Source organism: Patagioenas fasciata, chromosome 23, assembly GCF_037038585.1.
Source record: "Patagioenas fasciata isolate bPatFas1 chromosome 23, bPatFas1.hap1, whole genome shotgun sequence".
Taxonomy (NCBI): domain Eukaryota; kingdom Metazoa; phylum Chordata; class Aves; order Columbiformes; family Columbidae; genus Patagioenas; species Patagioenas fasciata.
Genome location: NC_092542.1, coordinates 5,714,219 through 5,736,979, shown reverse-complemented (window position 1 = coordinate 5,736,979; position 22,761 = coordinate 5,714,219). Strand labels below are relative to the sequence as shown.

Sequence of the window (22,761 nt, the reverse complement as noted above, 5' to 3'; positions counted from 1 at the left end):
CACCTCAGGCGAACGTTCCCTTTGCTCCGTATGGGAAAGGATTAGGGATGGGGAATGAGGGAACACAGTACTTGACAACCCTTCAGAGATACCCAGGGAAATAAAGAGCTTTTGGGCCCAAACTTGGCAGCAAAAGGAAGAAAGCAAATGTCTGTATGTGGCAGTTGGGGTCCTGTGGTACCCAGGCACCTCTGACAAGAAATAAATATGTGAGAGAGCAGAGAGGACCCGCTCAGCTCATTCCCCTTGAAGGACGAGCAAATGTGTCCACAGAGAGTGAAACCCCTGCAATTACAGAGAGGATTTCCCAATTTCTGCATTTCCTTCCTCAAACTCAACCAGCCCTGTCGATTTTGCACGACAACCCCTTGCCTTTCGCCTTCTCGGCGTCTCCTCCACGTCTTCCCTAACTCAGGAGAAGCGGGACTGGCGCCTGATGGTGACGCTGGGAGAGCGAGTTCACCCTTCAAACTCACGGCGGTTCCTAAATTTGCAAGCGGGGATGGAGGAGAGCAGGCAACTTCAGCTCCTGCGCTGATCTGGGTGATGAGGCGGGAAGGACGAGCTTGTTTCTGAAGCTTTGATCTGCACGTCAGGATGCTGCTCTGTTTGTTATTGCATCTCTCGGGACATATTTAAAGGTCTCCCAAATCATCAAATCCCGCTTAGCGCCAGCACTCGGCTGCCTGAATCCTGCTCCGAACCACAACATCTCTCTGCAAAGCCCAGCTTCACACACCAATGTCCTCAAAAATAGCCAGAAAAATCTAATATCAACCCTCCCAACCTCAGCAAGGCCTCCCCAGCAACTCCTCCACCGTTTATTATCAAGTTTAGGGGTGGGAAAATAACATGGTAAATCATTCCCAAGCGCACATATGCTACGACGCAGTGGAAAGCCACAATGTTTTATGCTCTGGGAACACCGAGGGTCCCAGCCAGGGCTCGGAGGGAGCAGAAGTCGTCACCCCCACGCTGACAAGCCATATATTGCCCCCAAGGAAAAGTCAAAGTTCAGGCGGCCAAGCCCGTGGCGTTGGGTGGCATCTGGCCCTGGGTCTGAGACGGAGGTGAGAAGCTCTTGGGATCCTGCAGCAGCTTCTCCAGGTTGAGGACCACACAGTGTCATCAATAACCAGCACAAGGGCTTTGGTAAAAAGCCCCAATATTTAGTCTGTGTCGAAGCAAAAGCAGAGGGAGATACGTGGCAGGTTGTAATTGCACCATTCCTTCCCTCTCTCTCCATCCCACGTTGCACTTGACTGTTCATCAGTTAAAAATATAAGAACAGATTCAGATGAGTTGACCTGACACGGGACTGCCCTGGAGCTTGTACTGACATAAAGGCTTTTTTCTTTTTGAAACAGCAGCAAGAAGGCAAAAAAAACTCTAAAAAAGAAGCGTCTGTGGTGAAGGGTTGATAACCTGCTTTTGGTAGCAAGAGGAAACAATTCGGAGCAAGAGAAGTTGGCGTTTCCAGCTTCGCTCTGCACCAGTACACGCGCATCCCTGGTTTCCAGCGATCCAGCCCCACAGCCGTAATTTTACAGCTGCAGGAACATATTTCCAGCATGAAAGAGCTTTTTATAGGCAGCCCACCCGTACGTACACCAGCAATATCCATCTCGCCGCTTTGAATGAATCCCAACCGGCACACTGGAGTGTCGCAGACAATACCCCGTACTCAGCAGGGGACGCGGTGACGCCCGGTGGCCTTTGCCGAGGGTCCTGTTGTCTGACCTGGGACTTGTCATGCAGATTGGCTATTGAAAAGGCAGCAGCCCCCCTGCCCTTGGCTTTTAGGGACAAGTCCAGGGTGTTTTACTAAGCACACAGCAGGAAAAGGGAGCTGGGGACACGGGATGTGAGACCACCCAGCTCTGCCCCCATGTGCAGCCACACCACGTCCTTACATGCAACTGAAACCTCTTCATCTCGACCCACGTCTTGCCAAATTAATGTACACCTACACGGCACCTCCGGAGCTCTGTCTGGGGTGGAGGATTTATAAAGAGTGGTGGAGGGGATTTACCTGGGATGGGATTCAGGAAGACATAATGATTAAGAGCATTTTTATAGCTTCACCTGCTCTGTAAGATTCAACTCCACACCATTTTTATGCATTAAGATCCCCCGTAGGCTGCAATGTCACCTGCACCCGGGAAGGCACCAGCCAGCGCTTTGCACCCTAAATGTCGAATCACAGAATCATTCTGGTTGGAAAAGCCCCTCAAGATCATCCAATCCAACCATAACCCAGCCCTGTCCCTGCCCCATGTCCTGAGAACCTCATGTCCGTCTGTCCAGCCCTCCAGGGATGGTGACTCCAGCACTGCCCTGGGCAGCCTGTTCCAATGCCCCACAGCCCTTTGGGGAAGAAATTGTTCCCAGATCCAACCTCAACCTCCCCTGGGCAACTTGAGGCCGTTTCCTCTGCTCCTGGCGCTTGTTCCTGGGGAGCAGAGCCCGACCCCCCTGGCTCCAAGCTCCTCCCAGGCAGTTGTGCAATTAAAACCTGTTGCAGAGCAATGCTGTGGTTTTTCTACTTTAACCTTTCTTGAAAGGTTTAGTTGCCTTCGACATCTAATCCCTACCTAACCCATGGCAGGTTTAGAGCCTCCTGCCTCCTCCCCACGCCAAACCCTTGGCAAGCGCCGCGTTCACACAACCCCACAGCTCATTTATTATTTTTGAGGGGAGGTGGCCGCATTCTTCTCCTCTATTTGGATTTAAAACAAAAACCCCAGGCCAGCCAGCCAGGCACCGTGATGTCCCCATGCCACAGAGTTTAATCCTAGACCAAAATAATTTCAACTGTGTTTTCCTCCTTCTTCACAAACCATTTTAAGCTTCTGAAGCTGAGGAAGACGGATCAGTTTGGGTAAAAAAATTAAGAAAAAAGGAAGCACACAACTGAAAATTCAAGTTTATATCAGCCTTGCAACGGTGTAGAATAAATCAGGGGAGGAGGGTGAGAGTCTTTGGTGCCTTTAGCTCTTTTTTGGGTGGAAAACACTGCATGGATATAAAACAAACAGAACAAAACAACCCCAAACTAATGCCCCGATAAAATTCAGCTTCAGTATTGCAGAGACAGCACAACTTTGGGACTGGAAATGACGAAAATAAATGTTTCTGATGCTTGGAGACACTGATACCCCCACGGAGCCAGCTTGGCTGGAACGCGGCCCCGCTTCCCCTCCGCGCTGCATGACAAAGCACCAGAGACTGCCACCAAGCACCGAAAGAAAGATCCCCTGGGAAGGGACAACCCAACGCAAACCGCGTGCCCTTTGCAATAATTAAGGGGCATCGACTTTTGAAACTGCGAGTGCATCAAATAAAGTGACACCTCCGAGTTCAAAGGTCGGGAAAAGGGGGAATAAAAGTCAGTTTGGCTGCTAAAATCCCTCGGGGGGTGGGTTTTGGGGTAACCTCTCCACACCCAGCGCCACCAACTACACCACAAGTTGTGGCACGATCACAATGCACCAGACCTCAGCCCAACTTTGGGGTAAAAAAACCCCACATTTGTTCTCTAAAATACTATTTTCCTGCATCTTGCAGCACAGGGACTCAGCGCAGCCAAACGGCAGCGATATCTTGAGCAAAAGTTGGGTAATTTGAAGAGCCAGAGCTCTAATAAAAAAGCAGCCCGTCCTGTAAAACAAACAACATTCCAGCTTTTACCTCTCCCTCGCCTCTCAGGGTAAACCCACCCAATCGCTTTAATTACTCATCGCGCTGGAGCCGCGTTCCCCAGACGGTATGGAAAAAATAATAATCGCTATTTAAACTTAGTCACCCTTCCATCAAAGGATCGATATTCCTGGCACAACGGTCGCATTCCTGCGCCTTCTGCCACCGCTTTCCGATTGCGGCCGGTTATTTAACCACATGAGTCATCGCCCGGCTATGAGATTCGTAGCTTCGTACGTTAGGGCTTAAAAAAGAATTAGATGACTGCAAATATTATACCTGGTGCTCAGCTCTAAAACCCCTGCGTGGAGTTTTTTCCCCCAGCAAACCCGTAGGTTTAGATCTAAACATTAAAAGTGGCATTTTTGATACTTTAGGATGTTCTGCAGTTTCGGTCAAATCGTTTAGAAAACCTCCAGCTCATCCATAAAGTTCATTATCAGTCGTACGATCAAAGACTTTGCCAAATGCTCCCTCCCCACGAGATAACGATAACTTCCATTAATTATTCCTTATCGAACTGTTTTCCCAATACTCCCTCAGAACTGATAGGTGATGTAGAGACCTCCAATGATTTAAAATGCTCTCACTTGTCCTTTTATGCTCCGTGTGAGCATTTCTGGGATATTTCTAATAAATCTCATACCATTTCTTTGATGCCGGTTACCGTCATCTGCTGACTTCAAACAACTCGTGCTTGGTAGATGATGTCTTCATATAAAACCTGGCAAATCACTCACTTTCTAACTAAAAAAGGGGATTGTGAGTCCTCCCTCGCTCCCTCCCGCTCTTACTTCACCCACTTCACCACATCTTAGAATTTCAGGTCACAGCTTTACAGATTCCATTTGAATTTTTGCTTTTGATGAGTTGTAGCTTGGGTTTAACACCCGAATCTACCCACAAACACGTAACACTTTGTTGTAGGGAAAGCAGATACCGCAGATCTGGAGAAATCACTTTAAGTCGGCAAACTAGTTAATCCAGATTAGCTTTCTGTGCATAAAGTGCATTAATAACGCTTCTGTAGCAACCGAGGGCTGATGGGAGCCAAGGCACTGTCAAATAGGAGCTTAATACAGATTACATGCTCCAAGGGCAGCGGCTTTAGTAAAACAACGAGTTTTGGATTGAGGAAGCCCCCTTGGGCAGCACAATAAATTCAAGAGCAGTGAGGTCGTGGTGCAATATTTGGGCCATTTTCAGGTAATTTCTAGGTAGCTGGTTGCAAAAAGGCTGCAAAAATTGCATAGAAAAATCCATGTAAATCATTAATAAGCACTTTACTAACACACCTACTTAAAAATGAGCTGCGATGGTGGTGCCTTTTTGATTTTTTAGGAGGACAAGGGGATCTTTGAAGAGCACAACGACCTCACCAGAGCTTCCCGCAGCGGCTCCTGGACTTGTCTTGGCAGGAGCCTGCGCATCGGTTGCTTCATGAATTATTACTCGGGAACGATGCAAACAGGATGCCTGCTCGCTCTTGGGATCGCACGGCTCACTCCGTGTTTATTTACCTCCAGAAACAACTGAAATTTGCTCCCTGCAGAACCACCACTTCCCTGAGGGCTCAGACCGAGCAAAAAAGCCACAAGGACTGAATTTCTGTCATACTTGACCACGTCGCCGGGCAGAGCGGGCTGAGGCCGCTCCATGCTGTGGAAGTGCAAATAACACGTTTTATTTAAGTGTCTTTCCCTCAACCAGAACATTTTTGCTGTTCTCTTCCGGAAACTTGGAAGCAGAGCAAAAATTCACCCACAGGGTAAGCAGCACTGTCGACTGAATTGCTGCTTCTATCAGCAAATACGCTTCTCCAAATGCTTCTCACGTGTAGCTCCGTGTTTTATTTTGAAGACACGCTCGGCCTCCTCGTAATTGTATTTCTCCCAGACGAAGAAGATGACGCGCAAAGCAGCCAGCGTACGTCCCTGAGCATGCAAACTCATCAGATTTGATGCTAACGACTCAAGTCGAGCGGCTAAGTGAGGTTTTAGCAAAGGGGACACAAAGCTCAGACCAGATGAGGAACTGCGGAAAGGAGCCTGTGCGTAAGATTTGCAAAACCAGACCGCAAAAATCCTACCCAAGCTCCAATTAAGGAGCAAGGAGCCAACAACCACCACGAGCGGCTACCAAATCACTATTTTAGTGCAAAGCGCGTGGTTTGGCAGAACCACGTTTAACATCAATCAGCTGAAACTGCCACAGCGATGGGGACGCGCGATGCTGCTCAATCCCAAGCGATGCAGCATAAACCCCTCATCTGTAGGTTCCTGATGCTGCTCAGTCCCAAGAGACACAGCGCAAACCCCTTGTTTGCAGGTTCCCAATGGTGCTCAGTCCCAAATGACACAGCACAAACCCCTCGTTTGCAGGTTCCCAATGGTGCTCAGTCCCAAGTGACACAGCGCAAACCCCTCGTTTGCAGGTTCCCAATGGTGCTCAGTCCCAAATGACACAGCACAAACCCCTCGTTTGCAGGTTCCCGTTGTGCATCGGAGCTGGAAAGGGGCGATCGGAGCTTTTCCCGGCAGGTACTTACTGTGCGAGAAGCGCTGCGTGATGGGGGTGCCGGGGTATGGGTACGTGCGACTCTCCCACTGGATGTTTCCTTCTTGCACCGCTTTGATAAAGCCGTGATAGCACTGATGGGCCACACCTAGGGGAAAAAATAAACCAAAAAACACCATGTCAGCAAAATTTGGGGCACAATGGGAACAAACTGCGTGCACAGCAGCCTGACAGCAATTATAATGTATTTAGAGTAGAAATATTCAGGTGGAAATTCAGAGGATTAAAGAGAATAAAGAACAGAGACTGTGCAAATCGGCGACGTTCGCTGAACTGATTCGCTGCATTTCCGATATCAGTCAGCTCTGGCTTGGTAAAGCAAAGCTTTAGTGAAGGATAAGCGCGAGTGATGCCTTTGCAAAGCTGCTTTTCAGCCACCTCTGCTGTCCCCTCATTGCGCTCCCAAAGGAGCCGCTGCCCTTCCCTTAATGGTCCTTAGAGGGCAAATAATGAGCAATAATGAATTTTTAAGAGCTCAGGAACACAGGAGCCTAAAATAAACACGAAGAGGAGACACTGGTGATCAAAGTCAGCATGGTTTAGGTGAAAATACTCCTCCTTAGCCACGCGAGGGAGAGGATCTGCCCGACACGGGAGCGGGGCAGCCCCAGTGCTGAGATTAATTCTCTGTATGGACGACACGTGTCTGCGTTTGTGGCGAGAGGAGCCAGAGATGGCTCCTGGTGGTAAAGAGAAAGGGTCTGGTGAAGATTCACACCCACAGATGCTCGGTGGCATCCGCTACGCTATGAGGATGCCAGAACCTGCCAAGGTTTTTTCCTATTGAAATCCCCATGCCAGGAAGACCTCCAGCAAGACATCAAATCACACTTTGGGATAGAAAGCAGGAAGGGTTTATTTTATTTCATTTTTAAATGAAGCCCGGGGTCCTCAAGCAGCTGGTCCCTGAGAAGCACATGGGAAATGTAACCCGAACTATAGGATTTCGTAGCAGATGCATCCTGACAAACAGGAAAAATTAGCCAGAAGAAAACAAACCAAGCGGTTACCTCAAGTGACCTCTCTGCTTTGGAGCAAGTTGGCGATTACACTCCCTTTTATTTTGCTATAATTACTGCAAAAATGGCACGGAGCACCATTGAGACTCGGACAACTTGGGCTCCTCAGCCCTCCCCTCCGGGGATGTTTCCCACAGTTTTTGGGGTGAATCACCAGGTGCTCGCTCACTCCGGCTGCATCCTTCGCGTCTCTTAAGGACACTCCAGGAACAAGTATGCCTGAGAAAGCGCAGCCGAGTGGTGACTCAAGGGCTGCGGACGCTTGAAAAACCCTTTAAAACAGGGGTGCGGGCTGGTGCTGACCCAAAATTATGCAAAAAATGAGTGATTTTGTGCAACGCTCGCCATGTTTTCTTTCACCTGGGCAAGGCAGAAAATGCCTGGAATCCGAGTGATGCTTTCACATGTGCAGAGAAGTCCACAAATGAGACATCACACCACACGCCTGCCACAGGTTTTTCTCATCCGACACCCGCTCGGTGTTTTCCATAAGGAACAAGTTACCCCTGCGCCTTGTTTCCTACAGATTTAACTGTGGTCTCCTCCCAAACTGCATATTTTTAATGATGGTCATAATCAAAACGCGGGTCCCCAACAGAAACCATCCAATATATTAAAAAAAATACCAAAGCAGAGAGTGCTGCTTGTATCCTCATCCAAATTTTACCTATTTAGTTGTTGTATCATCTATATTTAGCATTAAAATATCCTCATAAGCCTTCAGAATTAATATTGCATGGAAGCAAAGTATCTGTATCTCAGGGCTACTCTTTCAGGAAGTCTGAATACGTAGATCTCTATTAATGTAGATTTTATACACCACTTATCTCCAGCAGAGCTGTAAGAACCAGGCATGGGTTTGTTGCCAGCCAAAAGCGTAAGCTTGGGGAACGTTAATTACCGAGCAAGATGCAAACGAAGCGCAATTAGAGCCGCATCAGACACGGGATGCCGGTGTCTGTGTGGTGGAAGCGTGAATACAAGGTCAACAGCACACGGGGAGTGTTCAAAAGCAACGTGAGCAGCTCTGTCATGGGGGTTTTGGGGTTTCACTCTTTTATACTTCCAAAAAAGCAGAATGGCTTAATTCTGCATCGTTAGTAGCAACGCCTCAAGCAGAGGAAGTGACTCGAGGGCCGTAGTTATTTTTCTGGCATTCTGCAAATACCAAATTTCTGAGTTTGATGAGAAAACAGCAGGTGAGGCTAAACCAAAGCTGGGATACACATCTGCGTTCCCACAATTAAAACACAAGTAGTCTAATGAGAGCTGTTTGTACCTTTGATTAGTCGATACCACTGTTTGCAGACAAGGGCGGCGGTTTTGTGCTCCTGATAGGGCGAAAGGAAGGAGAGGATATATTCCAAAACCTCCTCTGGCAGCTCCACCATCGATCTGTTGTGCCTGGTCTCCTCGAGCTCCAGCTCAGCGTGCGGCTCATCGTCTTGCTCCATCGTCCCTTCCACCACGGCGTCTTCTGGATCCACGGCCATGAAACCGTCATCTTCGCTGTCCGAGGAGCTGGCCATGGCATTCCACTTCACAGCTTCACCGAGCAGGGAAAGAAACAGACAACAATAAGGTCACAAAGGAAGTTAAGAGCATCGGAAATGCCTCTGCATCGAGCTCTGCCCCAAAGTGCGAGTTGAGGATGTGGTTTGCGCAAAGCTTTGATTTGAAGGATGCCGCACGCAATTTAGGAACGAGGCGTCCTCCATCAGCGCAATGTTTGCCCGGAACGTTTCTTCACCTCTCGCAGCCCTAAAATCGCCTACGGGTGGTACCAGAGAGAGGAAAATAACCAATCTGCTGGAGGAATTCCAGCCCCTCCACCAGGAGAAGGTGTCACGGCGCCACGCTGGTGGTCCCGGCTGGTTTGTGGTGGTGGGGAAAGGGATCCCCACCAGATCGAGAGCAACCCAAGGTGAGCCGGGACGCGAGCGACAGCTCTGCAGCCCCTCCTCCCCTGCGAAACCAGTTTGGCCAGCGGGGCTACTTTACCCTGAGCAACTTCTCAACAAAAAATCCCTGTCCCGTTCTCCCTTAACACCCCCTTTTTAAAAACAAAAAACTAAATATTTGCACACAAGGCGAGGAAAGAAACAACCCCCACAGGATTCGCTGCCGATGAAAGGCTGGAATAGCGAATATTCTATCTCCAGCTATTCAGAACATCTTAAGTGGAAGGTAACGTACCGATGACAGGAATATATCATGCAATAAATCCATCTTAACGAGTGGCTGTGTCTGGTTGGGCCAGCTGGCACCCATGCAGTTAAACCCATGCCCATCGCTGCAAAGCAAATCCCTGGACTCGATTTTCCAGGAAGCAGCCGATCTGTTTCGGGGACCGTCGTGGTATTTTTTCCCCTCCAACATCACTGGGTGAAGACCAAGAGAAGCGACTGTTCCATGATTATACCTGCACCGATAGCTCAGACCAAAATAACTCACCAGAATGAGACGAGGCACGGCTTTTTGTCCAATATACAAGCTAAATACCACCATAAGCTATAGTAACTTATTTTTACTGATCTCTTAGTATTGCAGAAAAAACAGCTGGAAGGAATTGAAAGGAATAAATGAAACTGTGATAAGCTCCCAGCAATGCAAGCTCTACCATCTCTCCCAGCTAAACCCAGGCTGTTCCCATCCCGAGAGCCATGGGAATAGCGGAGACGCAGAGCAGAAAATCTTGCCATGACAACTAATTAATTCATGCTCAGAAAAATGACGTTTGGCAGCATTACTCTCCGCTTTTGTCAGGTTCCCCGACGAAGCAGCTTCAGAAAATCCATGGGGCTGTCAATCTCGGGTGGAAACCACATGAAAATGAGAGTTATCAGCCTAACAGATGCTCGGCGCGTTTTCCCCGTGTCAGAAATCCTTCTCAGAGTCAATGTTGTGACAGGGAAAGGCTGAAACCCAAACGCTTCGATGCCAGCAAACTGCATTACGCAGCAGATAATGCGCAGATTCCCCAAGATTAAGAGCTGTACTAAAAAGACACTTAAAAGCCAGAAGGTTGGGTCTTTTCCAGGCAAAAGCACCTATGGTTGTGAAATGGATGTGCTGATTTTCACCTTGACATGGAAAGGCTCCTGGAATTCCAACCTCGGGATGTGGTTTTGCTGGAGGGTCGGTCCCCGTCTCGCAGTTTGGGAAAACAGAGCGGTTTCACACCCTAAAAACGTGCCAGAAAAATCAAACCGAAGTGCGTTTCATTTCCAAGCGGCTCAGGTACACGGGACGCCGGCGGGTGACAACGTTGACCGTACGCCTTGGCTCGACGGGTTCGCACGGGGTATCTGTTGTGGTTTGAAGGTTTAGAAGCCATGATCATGTGTGTTTCTCAACAGCTTTTATTTACCCTTTAAACCATGGCCAAAACCTGCTGGAGGAATCCAGCTGAGAAGCGCAAGAGGGAATGCCTGGCTAGCAAAGGTTTCTGGTTGATTTTTCAATTATTAAATTCTCATTTTGATCCTCTGGAGCGGGCTTGGGGAATAACACAACACAGCAGGTTAATCCCAGGCACAAAACAGCTTTGGGGTTCAAAAAAACATCTTTAAGGCCTATTTTAAACAGTCAGGAGGAGCAGGGAAACCCCCTCCCAACAGCACGTGGGGCTGGAGAAGCTGCGCCGAGTGTCATCTGGTCTCACCAGATCGCTTGGTAATGTTATATTCAAACGCAACTACTTTGCTAGATCCTCGTCTTCTAAATGTTTGAGTTCAATAAAGTTTTCACGCCCACGCTGTGTTATTTTTCTAAAGGAAAATAAGCCCAGTGAGAAACTCAGCTCCCAAAAGACAAGTTGCTGTCAAAATAACCCTTCGAGCTTGACCTGACATGGATGCAGACTCTGCCCTTATGGCACGGGAATAACCACCCCCGGATGGCAAAACATCCAATGCCATGTCCTATAACCCTGCTCCAACATCAAAAAAGGAACAATAAACCCAGGCAGTCAGTGACAAGAGAGCTAAAGCATCCCAGCCAGCTCCTATTACCCATTATTCTGCAGATCCAAGGGAGAAAATCCCATTGCAGTGTTTTTATTCATTATCTGACGGAGCGTTTCAGTCCCGTTTGCATTGGGGGGGATGCAGAAGGTGCTTTCTCATTCCTCCTGGCTCTGCAGGCGCTCTCTGCTTGCACCGAGCTGGGTGTCAGTGTGCACATAGGCCAAATGAGAGCTCAAAAAGCCGCAGTAAAGGGATTTAAGCAGTTGTATCTATTCCAAAAGTAGGTGTAATTCAATTAACTCACTAGGACGGATCAAGGAGTCCCTTTTCTGCACCTTTTCTGCTCAGACACGTCACTGCAAAGGCCAACACGAGCCCCTCGAAGCATCACCTTATATTTTGCACCCTCCTGCTCTCGGAGAATCGCTTTTATATTCCAGCAGCAGGGATGTTTCACAGCATTCAGAAATCAGCCCGAAGCACCGGTGAGGGGGAATCGCTGCTTAAAATAAAACATAAAGGAACGCTCGAAGGGCAATGGAAACAGAGCTCTGCCGATCAAACCTGCCCGGCCTAAAGACCGCGTCTCTGCCAGCTGGCAAAACATTGATAACTCCTTTCTGAGCACTTCAATCTTCCCCTTCTCCCCTCCCGAAATTATTTAAGAACCGGCTATTTATTCTGCATAAGTTAATTACTCGCCGCAGCGGAACAAACGGATGAAAAATGTCAAATGCAGGCAGAAAAATGCCGCCAGGTTTAAGGACTTTTTGAATCCCGGTAGCAACGTTGGGCGCTGATCCTGCAAAACGCCTCGGGAACCAAGATTTTCCTACCTGCAGGTACCTTTCCCGGTCGCACGGAGCCCAATTCATCGGTCGTTCCCATCCCGAGCTCCCTGTTCTTCTCAGCTGTGTTAAGTGCTTGAATTCACAGGCTTTTCGACTTGGCTTTTCTTATGAAAAAACTAAAGTCAACAGTTTTTAGGCGAAAAAAAAAGCCTCCAAGGGAAAGTTCTTGAATGAGAATAAGAGGCCGTGTAATAATCCTGAGTCAGAGCGCGTTAGTCATAAGGGAATGCTCGTTTTCGCACGCCGCAAAAAACCCTCTCGCCGAACATAATTGTTAAAGTGATGTTCTCACCCAGGGAAAAACATAGAATTGAAAACAAAATACTAAAGGTGTATAAAAGGCTCCAGCCCTGGTTGATTGGTGGGGCTGGAAGGAGAAGGGGACTCTGCAGAACAAAGTTCTCTGTATTTGGAAGGATTATTTTGCAGCTGTGCCATCAAGGACTTGGGTGGCAGCTTCCCCCTCTCTAATTCATTTTTCCCTCCTACCAGTTACCCTGCAAAAGCCCTGAGCCCTTTTCTAGCAATATAAGAGGCAAAATAAAGCATTATTTCCTACGTAGAAGCACCTTATTTTGTACAAATAAGGGAGTGAAATGTCTGATGGAGCCACGGGATGTGGGATCAATGCCATGGAATAAAAAGATGCTCCCAGTCCTCCAAACTGCCCCATTTGAAAAATCAGCTGTCAGATGAGTTCGACAATGGGGGGAAAAAGCAGATTTGAGTCAAAAAGTAAGAAAACAAAGGGTATGGGAAGCGGAAGGATGAGCAATATCCCGTCTGTGCTGCCGCCGAGCGCCGTGCCCATCGAACGGCTGAGACCTCGGCGACACCTGCACCGCCTTTTGCTTCTTATCCCGGCAAAACAGGCGATTCCAAGCTCTTTGAAGCGCAGCTTTTCCCTTCAGCTGCCTCTCGATAGGAAACTGCAGGGTGTTTTTCTTTCATATGAGACCCAGCTTCACCCATTAAAAGCACAGTTGCCTGTATTCCATCCCCAAGCTTGAAAATCCAAATAGAAAACTTCCAGTCTGACCTCCCTGCCACGTGTTTCAAGTGTTAAACTGGTATTTTTATATAGATTTCAGAGAGAAATTCAAAACGACGTGAGTGTATTTTACAGTGCCATGTAACATGTAATGGAACAGCATGATTACAACTGAATTTTAATTGGTATTATTGTAATAAAAAGGTTTAGGGTTACCAGAAATCCCTCACAGCCCAATAATGAGTTGACCCTCAGCTCTTCCATATTCCTGCTCATTTTTATTCTAATCTTTCAGAAGAAAAACCCACCGTACTAATATAACATTATGTAGCAAGATTTATTGCAAAAACAGCACAGCAACCTAAAAATAAATTCTGCTCATCCACCTTCCCACAAAAGCACTGAAAATAAGAAAAATGGAGCTTTATTCTGGATTTGTTGCCTATTTTTTGAGTTTAGCGATGCCACGCTGCAGGTGCACACAGCAAAACCCGGCATTTGGACTTGCTAATGGAATAAACGGGACAAAAACCTCAGAATTGGCCTAAAAGCTTCATATAATATTAACAAATCAAGAATCAAACAACGAAGGCACCACATAACCCTGTGTCCTGGGCTTGTTAAAAAACAAGCTTCTCTTTTAGTGAATTTTATGAAGCTAAAGCTTCATATTGGCTGCATTTTCCTGGAGAACCAGATCCACGTTTTGGTAAACCTAGCAATGGAATGTGAGGTTATTGATAAACATGGATGGACATCTGGAGAGGGGCAATGAGAAACAGGTGACCAAAAACTGACCAACTGTGTATAACATCCCATTCACGTGAATACTTCATATAAAAGTGGGAGATCACAAGGATCTCGTCCCTTTTCCTTATGGGCGACATTAGGAGAGGACCTTGTGAGTCGTCCCTGCGAACTGAGGCCAGTGACAGACTGAATCCAGCTCCGGTTGGCTGCAGAGTCCAGTCCAGGACTTCGGCTGCCGGCTCTGCAGCTGCTGAGACTTTCAGGGTTGGTTTTGTATATTTTGTATTATTTTCTCTATTTTATCAGTAGCATTAGTAAAACGTTTGTAATTTTTCCAACCCTCCTCTCTCTGTCCTCCTTTCCCTCTCGATCGCCTGTGCTGAGTGGGAAGGGGGGAGAAGAGGAGAAGGGGTTAACAACACATCTGCCAGGGTTTTCTTGTCACCTCGCAATCCAAACCCTCGACACCCTGCAGAACGCTGCTAAACAAGCCAAGATCCCCCAAACCCCCCAAATGCATCTGTAAGAAATGGGATTTAGTGACTTCCCAGTTTCACTTGACCGGATTATTACCCTTAAATGAGTTTAAGCTGTCTAAAACCTGTTGAAACCTGGCACTTACAGCACAGAAGCAGCTGCTGGTTTACTTATTTAGGTACCTCCTGAGCTCATGCGTGCGCTGGTGGCCAATAAACCCCAAACTTAACCACGCTGGGCATTAAATAAATTTATTCTCTGATTCAAAAGCTGATCTGATGGGTCGGGCATCATGTGCACTGTATTATTTGGGTTTCCCTGAGAAAAATTCCGGCTTCCACGCGCACGTCTCCAACTTTGCAACCTCAGTAATCGCTTTGAAATGAAGTTGAAAATTAATAAGTCTGAAAAATCAACCCCTATCTGAGGTTCTCAACACGCATAAAGGTCATTTTGGTAACTCAGACCCAAATTTTGCCTCTTTTGAAAACTGTTCTGCTCGGGTGCAGGAATCAGCTGGACCGTACATAGCTTTGCTCTTAAAATGTATCCCTTCTACTGAAATCACCCTAAATGTTGTAGGGCTGTCAATAAACGAGATTTGGGGCTCACAAACTCCCTCTACCGGCTCCCTGCAAGCTGTTAATTACAATTATTCTCGCCTGAACTTCTTCTAGCAAAAGCAATAATTATGATTCATTTTGAAATGAAGGCGGAACTGCACGCTGGCCAGAAAACGAGAACGATCCCTAAATAAGCAAACACAAGGCTTTGAGACATCAAAACCAGAGGATTTTACAGGAAGATGTGCAGATGCTTCTGTTATACGCTACAGCTTGCACAGCGGCTTTCTGGATCAAATGTGATTTTCAGTACCTACCCAAACCTCCTCAGGATGATTTATCCACAAGAAACCCCATTTGATAACCATCCTGGGGATAATTATCACCTCTCTCCTTCGTTAAGGAAGCGCAGTAGCTCTGGAGCTCGTGGCAGCACTTGGAAAGGTGCAGTTAAATACATGATTTTGAGGACAGTGTACAAAAGTGACACAGCGCTCCTTAGTTTCCACTGATGTCTCTTAAACCTCTCAAAGCCGCTAAAATCGGCTAATCTGTAGACAAGTTTCAGGCAAATGAAGGCAAATTTACAGCTGAACTGCAAGGAAAACATGCACTATTGATCTAAAAACCAGCCTGGTTCTGACTGGATGAAAAATAAGGCAGAAAACGGCAATACAGAAACACCATTTCTGGGTTTACATTTCCATACGGCCCAATGTTCAATGTCCAAACAACGCAGAAAACCTGCTCAGGTAAAATAATGAACCGAAAACATTTTAGAGAAGGGTTGGCTAACAAAACCAGCAGCTACACCAATGCAATCGAACCCACCTCCTCCAGCAAAACAGGCAGCTGGGGAAGCATAGAAACAGCATTTCCTACCCCTGCGTCGCTGCTGGTCGAGCCTGCGCTGTCTGCTGCCATCGGACTGGGGCCGTTGGATCCTTTTCCTCCATGGATTTGGAGTTTTCTTGACTTCTACAGCATCTTTCTTCTCCCTTTTACATCCCGTGAAACTTTACAGAATCGTAGAATGTCCTGAGTTGGAAGGGTCAAGGATCATTGATTCCAACTCCCATCCCTGCACATGACAACCTCAAACTTGGGGGAACGTGGGATCTTTGAGATATTTAATTGAATCAGGCAGAAAGGGGCAACAGGATCAGGAATTGGCGCAAGAGGGAAAGCAAACTGCACAAGCCTTGTTTCCAAAAAAATAACCCTGGTAAAAGCCCATCGAGAGACAGATATGCACACCGTTCCACGTAACCTCCTTTAGAAACTACCCACATTTCGATAAATAATTGGCGTTAATACCCACGCCGCAGTGCTGGCCGTGTAATTCAGGTAATACCTCGTTGCTTTGAGCAGCAGGACAACCAGATTAGAATTTCCAACACCGCCGCAAAACTCAGGCTTAATGATTCGCTGGGGAAAAGAATGAAGTTTTAGCGCTCGGGAAAATTAAGCTAAGCAAATGCTAAGTCAAGGTCAGGGTTTACCAGAGGGACAAGCGCTCGTATTGAAGCCTCTGGTTCTCCCTGTGATGTTGTCTTTGCTTTAGCACACACACGTGAAGGAGGAGAGGTGGGGAAGAACTTAATGTTTGCAACAGAATGATGTTATTTTGCAGTTGAGATTCACAAACTGCAAGAAATATAAGTCTTGAGCAGCTCTGAGATGTTTCATCTGAAGTGAAGAAGAGCTCAAGGGTACTGACTTTCAGGCCAAAAGGAGAAGGATGCGCTGGAAAAAGCCGTTTATTGGTGTAGGCTCGGTGGCCAAAGTTGAATTTCAATCGATATCCACAGCTTTTAGCCAGATTGCTGACTCGCAGCAGCGTGCTGATGCAATGTTTTTATCTTCGTTAGCAAGTAGGGTACTGAGATATCTCATACCACCTTGACACGGCATTATCAGCGGATCAGCACTGCAAACGATGCTGTTCTCCTGATCTTAACCCCCAGCAGATGAACCGTAACGCGTATCGTGCGCCTAACGCGATAAAATGCGGGTTTGCTGTGTCCACTCGTCTCTTTGCGTCGAATAAACTCGTGTGCCACCTTCAAACTAACTGGTGTAATTCCCAGGGCAAAACCTGCCAACACCAGAGTTAACCATGTAGCAAATATTACCCAGGAGTGGGGCTGGATAGCACCAAAAAGAATTTAAAGGTAGATCTGTTTGCTAAACAGCGACTGCAACAATGGTGGAAGAAATAAAGGAGTTTTTATCGATATATACACACCTGGCTGGAAAATCCTCTGCCCACGTAGCACGTACCTGCCCAGCACAACCTTAAACGCCTTTGCACGACAAAAGTGCAGCGTCGCTTGGATCGTAAGTGCCACAGCAGTAATTAACCCTATTTTATAGGTAAAGGACCAATAATTAACCCTATTTTATAGGTAAGGGAACAATAGCACCAAGAAAGCGAGGTCAAGCAAGCCCTCAACAGCATTGGGATGACAATACCACAAGCTTTTGGGTCCACCGACCTGCGCTGAAGAAACGAGGCCACAGTTCAGATGGATACGCAGATAGTGCCAAGAGCTCTGCTTTATTTTTGATGGGCGAGTTGGAAACGAAGATGCACTAATCAAAACGTGAAAGGGTGACGGAAAAGAGGACAATCTATGAAAAGCAAGGACAGATTAAATGCAATTCCACTTACATTTCACAAGAGCTGGAGTGTGACCCACTCAACAGGTTGGATGAGGATTTGCCGCTGGTTCCGCACATTTTGAGAACGCGCTTTCCTTTCTATAGGGTATTTTATTGCCCAGCGAATCAAAAAGGCAATGCACTGAGAAGGAAAAGCAGCGCAACTTGGGGATGTGTCACCGCTGAGAAAGGCGAGGATTAGCTGTCTGTCTTATATGCCATATCTCAAGTCTAGTTGTTTAAGCGAGGCTTAAAAATATTAGGTATTAAATACTAAGACCAAAAAATACAAGTCAAATCCACATGATGTTAATAAAGAAATAAAAATTCAGGAAAATTGTGCTGATTTTAAATTTATCCCTATCTCTTAATGAAAACCTCAGCCTCCTGAGATCTCCATTCATTAACACCCCAAATGAGAGCGCTCCTGCCACCCCAACGGGCACGAGAATGGGGCAAAACAGGTATTATCACATATTATGAAACCTGGGGATGTCACAGCATCCAAGAATCACGTCTGGAGTGGGATGAAGTGTTGGTTTTCTCGTTTAAGGTGCTTTGGGCAACTCTGGGTGTTGGTGAAAGGGTCCAATGTGGATCTGATATCAGTGATAAGAAAAAGCAGAGATTCACTGAAAACGCTGGGATTTTTTAAGAGTTGTGCTTAGTACCCCACACACGCTTCCCCAAAAGCTCCACACGAGATAACGGCACCAAAGGGATTTGTGATCCTTCGGTAAAGCACAAATAAATCACTTGTATCATCGCAGGCTCTCTGGTGTGATAAAAACCCCAGCCATAATGATTAATACATAATAGATTTCCCGATATAAAAAGCTGTGGGATGGATGGTTTCTTCCCACAGTCACCCTGACTCCACAGCAAGATTTTTACATTCGTGAGCTGCTTTTAATCCAGAAAACCCCCCCAAATCACCCAGAAAACTAGAAATGATCTTTTGCCTGCCGAAATGTGCCACTTGCAGACAGACCGTACAGTCAGTCACGGCACGAGCAATAATTCCTGCAGCTTCACAGGGAGCTTATGTCACAAAATATGGATTTTGCTGAGGTTATAATGTATTTTTGGCGGTGATTTGCAGCATTCAGCAACAGCCCATTGCTTTTACATCTCTAGTATGAAGCAGCAGGACACATCTCAGCATCATCGCTTCACAACTGGCTCAAATTAAAGCAGATTTTAACCAAAAATGACTTGCGTGGGGACCTGGGGTGTTCTTAAACACACCTCAAAGCACCAGCGGGGCCGTCACGCCTGATCTGAGGTTTGCCAAGACCAGCGTTCCCGCAGCACATCAATATTAAATTAACAAGAAGCCCCAAATAAATTCAAGTAGCTCTACCAACTAACCTTAAACCTTCAAAAACCAGCATTATGCCAAAGTTTGCACAGAACAAAATAAGCCAGACAAGGGTTTCAAAGTGAGTCTGAAGCAGGTGAAGAGACACAGCCCGTCTGAGTCGCAAATCACTGTTGCCTGAAATGCATTAAGTAGGGGGGAAACAAACATTTGAAATCTCAGATAGGTGTTTAGCTAGCAAAGATAAATATTTTTTAAATTGCCATAGAAATGAGGAAGCAAATCCAGTCGACAGCACGTTCCAATGTCAATTAATCAAAGCTCTAGAATACTTATAGCTCTGGGAATAGTTCCTGAAGGCAAGATCCACATTTTCTGCGTCTTGCTCAAGGCACAAATTTTGACATGGATGTATCATCCCCTCTCCTTTCATCTAAGACACAAGAAAGAGATTTAACCTGAATTTCTGAACTACATTGAAAAGCTGCCTTAGACATTAAGGGCAGCACAGCCCGGGTATCTCAATGGTTCTCTCGCGGATGCCACCAGCTGCAGATGGTCTCATTCGGGTCAGAAATCCACTCCGAAAGGAGTTCTTACCTGCAGAAAAGCACATTATCACAGCCAGAGTCCTCTTTTCACGGCCTTTCATCTCGATCTGGACCAAACTCGAGCCGAGCTCTGGCTCTAACACCTTTCACGAGCCCTCGCACGCGACACCGCATTTCAAAATCCAAGGGCTCGGAGGCTTATTTACATTCAACCTCAAGAAAATTTGCGAGGGCAAAGCCTGAATCAATGTTTTACAACAAAACCTGCTGTGACTACACACACGGGGGAAAAATCACTTCCCTGGGAGGCGCAGCTCTGTTTACACAGAGAGTGGGAAGCTTCTTCCAGCAGCACCCGCTCACATCCTGGGGAAGCGGCTGGAATTGGCAGCGGGCGAAGCAGCCCAAACCAAACGCCTCTTTCCAAGCCCCGAAAACAGACTTTTACAACTCAGTTGTGTGCTGGGAACGCATGGGGAACAGATCATCCCAGTCCTCCCACTCCAAAGTACAGATGGTGTTGCTCCTCCTGCTAAACGTGAAGATTATGTACATTAAATTTCTTGAGCATAAGGACAAGACAGTCAAGCGCATCCCAGCAATCCTTGGAACAAATAACTCCCTCCAGAAAGTGCCCGATGCAGCAGCTCGTAATTAACACCGGCGGCTTGAAATCCCCAAGTCAAAGGTAACACACGTTCAACAGCAGCAATAAACCATCCCCATCTTTATACCGACCACAGGTAGGACAATAACGCTTGTTTTGCAGGTGAGATTTCTTCTAGGGCTTCTCCACCAATCAAACCCCAAAAAATGGAGTCCCAGAGACTGTAGAAAATTCAAAATTTAAAATCACACCTACTGCCTTTAAAAGTCCACAAGAGTAAAAGAGCACAGGTTTGTAAAGCAGCGCAATAATAAAACTGTCGGGTGCCTTTCAAACCCAAGTGCTTCACTCACCACGGCGAAAAAAAACAAAACCAAAAAGATCTGTTAGGGTGGAGTCACCCACTGGTGAAAATACCAGGTAAGGCAGCAGGAAAATCACACACAAACATCTTCACTATGCGAAAACAACCGCTGGATTAGATTCTGATGCTTCTAGAAGCACGCAGGGACAAAAACCTGGGTGAAGGGATTGAACCCGATGCACTAACAAGCATAATTTCTCTTTTTACAACAGAGGGATGATCCTGCCCTGGAAATAGCCCAGAATCCTGCTCCTTTCTGTCCTAATTCTGACACCGGGGAAACACCGACCCCAAGGGGCACAACCTAAGGGAAAACCACCGGTATTTGGCCTTTCTCTGGCATTAGCGTGAGGAAAAGGAAGGAGAGACGGTGATGGGAACGCACAGGGCGACGGAAATGAGGAAATTACGAGTCCCTCTTAACTCTCAAATTAACCTCCAGCTTAGAGATTTGGCTCCCGAGCCCGGGCTGCGGCCGCTGCGTTGTGATACAAAGCGGTTCGTTAGGACATTGCAGCATTGTCGCCAATTTGGGGCTTCACAAGGCCATTTGCCACTGATTCAGGCGTTGGGCTCCTTCACTATCAAAGGGTGGGGAGAGTAAATACATCGCTACACCCAGGTTACAAATTTAGGTCAGCAGCACCTCAAATGTCATTTATTTTAATTCACGTCCCCTTCAGTAAAGGGGAAGATCTGCAGCTTGTGACCTGCAGCATGAGCCATCAGTGATTTACGTGATTTTTAAAGGAAACAACACCCCCAGTGAGCAACCGGGTTATCCCCACATAACAAACCGACCCACCATACCGCAGACAAGCGTTTCGCTTTGCATGACTTCTCTTTTGTTCTTCCTCCAAGCATCCATCAGTTTAGGTTATGAAAAACGACACGCCAAGGCTCTATTCCTGCACTCACAGCTCCTAAGAAACACCCTGCCCGATTTGAAAACCCAAAACAGGCTGGAAATGAGACACTTCCCCGCTCAAAGCCAGAGGTTTGGGCAGCACCTCACAGGCAGCGTGAGATAATCCTCCCGAGCCAGAGCCCCTGCAGTGTCTGCTCAGCCCAGCCCCGTCGTGACAAAAAAATAATCACAAATAAAGCCATTACCAACCCACCGACGTGAGACTACCAGCAAAGACAATAGGGGGTAACACCCCAAGCACTATTGGGCTAATAAATACCACGCTTGCTACCACTCCTGATTTAATACAACGCTTTCGGAACCAAAACAAATATATGTACACACGTATACGGTGAGCAGCACGCGAGGAGCGGCCGCGGATGCGAGTCGAGATGTGGATTCGCACAGAGTTATCTGGTGAACAACCGGAGACGGTGCCTCACCTTTGTTTTTATATGCATGAGACACGAGCCTTTGGGGCACCCACAGCCCCCTCCCAGCCAGCAGCACCCAGCCCCAACATTGATTTTTTTTTTGGGGGGTGGTGGAAACTGAGGGTTTCTTGGGGGGAAACCTGGGTTTTTTGGGGGAGGAAACCTGGGGGTTTTGAGAAAGGGGAACCTGGTTTTTTGGGGGGTAGGAACCTGGGCGTTTTGGGGGGGAGAACCTGAAGTCTGGGGGGCAGGGGAGCCTGGGTTTTTTGGGGGGAAAACTTAAGGTTTATGGGGGAGAACCCTGGCGTTTTCTGCGGGGGGAACCTTAGCTTTCTTTGGGGGAGGACCTGTTTTTCTCGGGGGACAGGATTTGTCCACTCCCGGCACTGAGGAAGACCCTGGAGCTGCCTTCACCTTGTCCCCCCACAGGGTCTCCCCCCTCACAGGGACGAGCAGCCCTCGGGGGGATATAACACTCCGAAGGCTCTGCCTTCAAAAGAGACCCCCAAAAAAGAGATACGGGGAGAAAAGGGCGACTCAGCCCCACCCTCAAGCACCCAAACAGGGGATCCCCTCCAGGCGAGGCCTGTCCCGCCCTGAGGGGCCAGGCCCGCCGTCGCCGCCCCACTCCCCCGGGAAGGGCCGCTGCCGCCCCACTGCTCCCACCCCTCCCCGCCGCCGGCACCACGAGACCGCTCACCTGGCGCCGGAGTGCGGCTGCCGCGGCTGGGCCGAGCCCTCAGGGCTGCGGGTACCGGGGCCGCCGCGTCGCCCGGGTGACGGCCCCAACCGGCGCCGCCATCTTCCCTCCCCGCCGCCGCCGCTCCGAAGAGCACACTGCGCAGGCGCCGGCCGGCCCCCGCGTCACATGATCACGGAGAAGGGCGGGGAGATGAGGGTCACGTGGCGACGCGCGCCATGATGGGAAGGTCAATTCTCCGCCGCTCTCCGTGGCACTGAGTGTGTCTTCCGGTGCGGGGCGGCCGCCATTTTTGGAGGGTCTCGCCGGGAGCACGCG

General features: G+C 47.8%; 1 protein-coding gene across 1 annotated transcript in view; it reads right to left on the bottom strand.

Moving 5' to 3' along the window:
- FBXO42 (F-box protein 42) overlaps positions 1-22,572 on the bottom strand; it is a 46,502-nt gene extending 23,930 nt beyond the window's left edge. Inside the window, exons 1-3 of the mRNA XM_065854970.2 lie at positions 22,444-22,572; positions 8,575-8,841; positions 6,248-6,364 (exon numbers count right to left, since the gene is read on the bottom strand). Coding sequence (XP_065711042.2) covers positions 6,248-6,364; positions 8,575-8,824 — 367 coding nt within the window. The 5' untranslated portion in view covers positions 8,825-8,841; positions 22,444-22,572. The remainder of the gene's footprint in view (positions 1-6,247; positions 6,365-8,574; positions 8,842-22,443) is intronic.
- Positions 22,573-22,761: the final 189 nt, after the last annotated feature.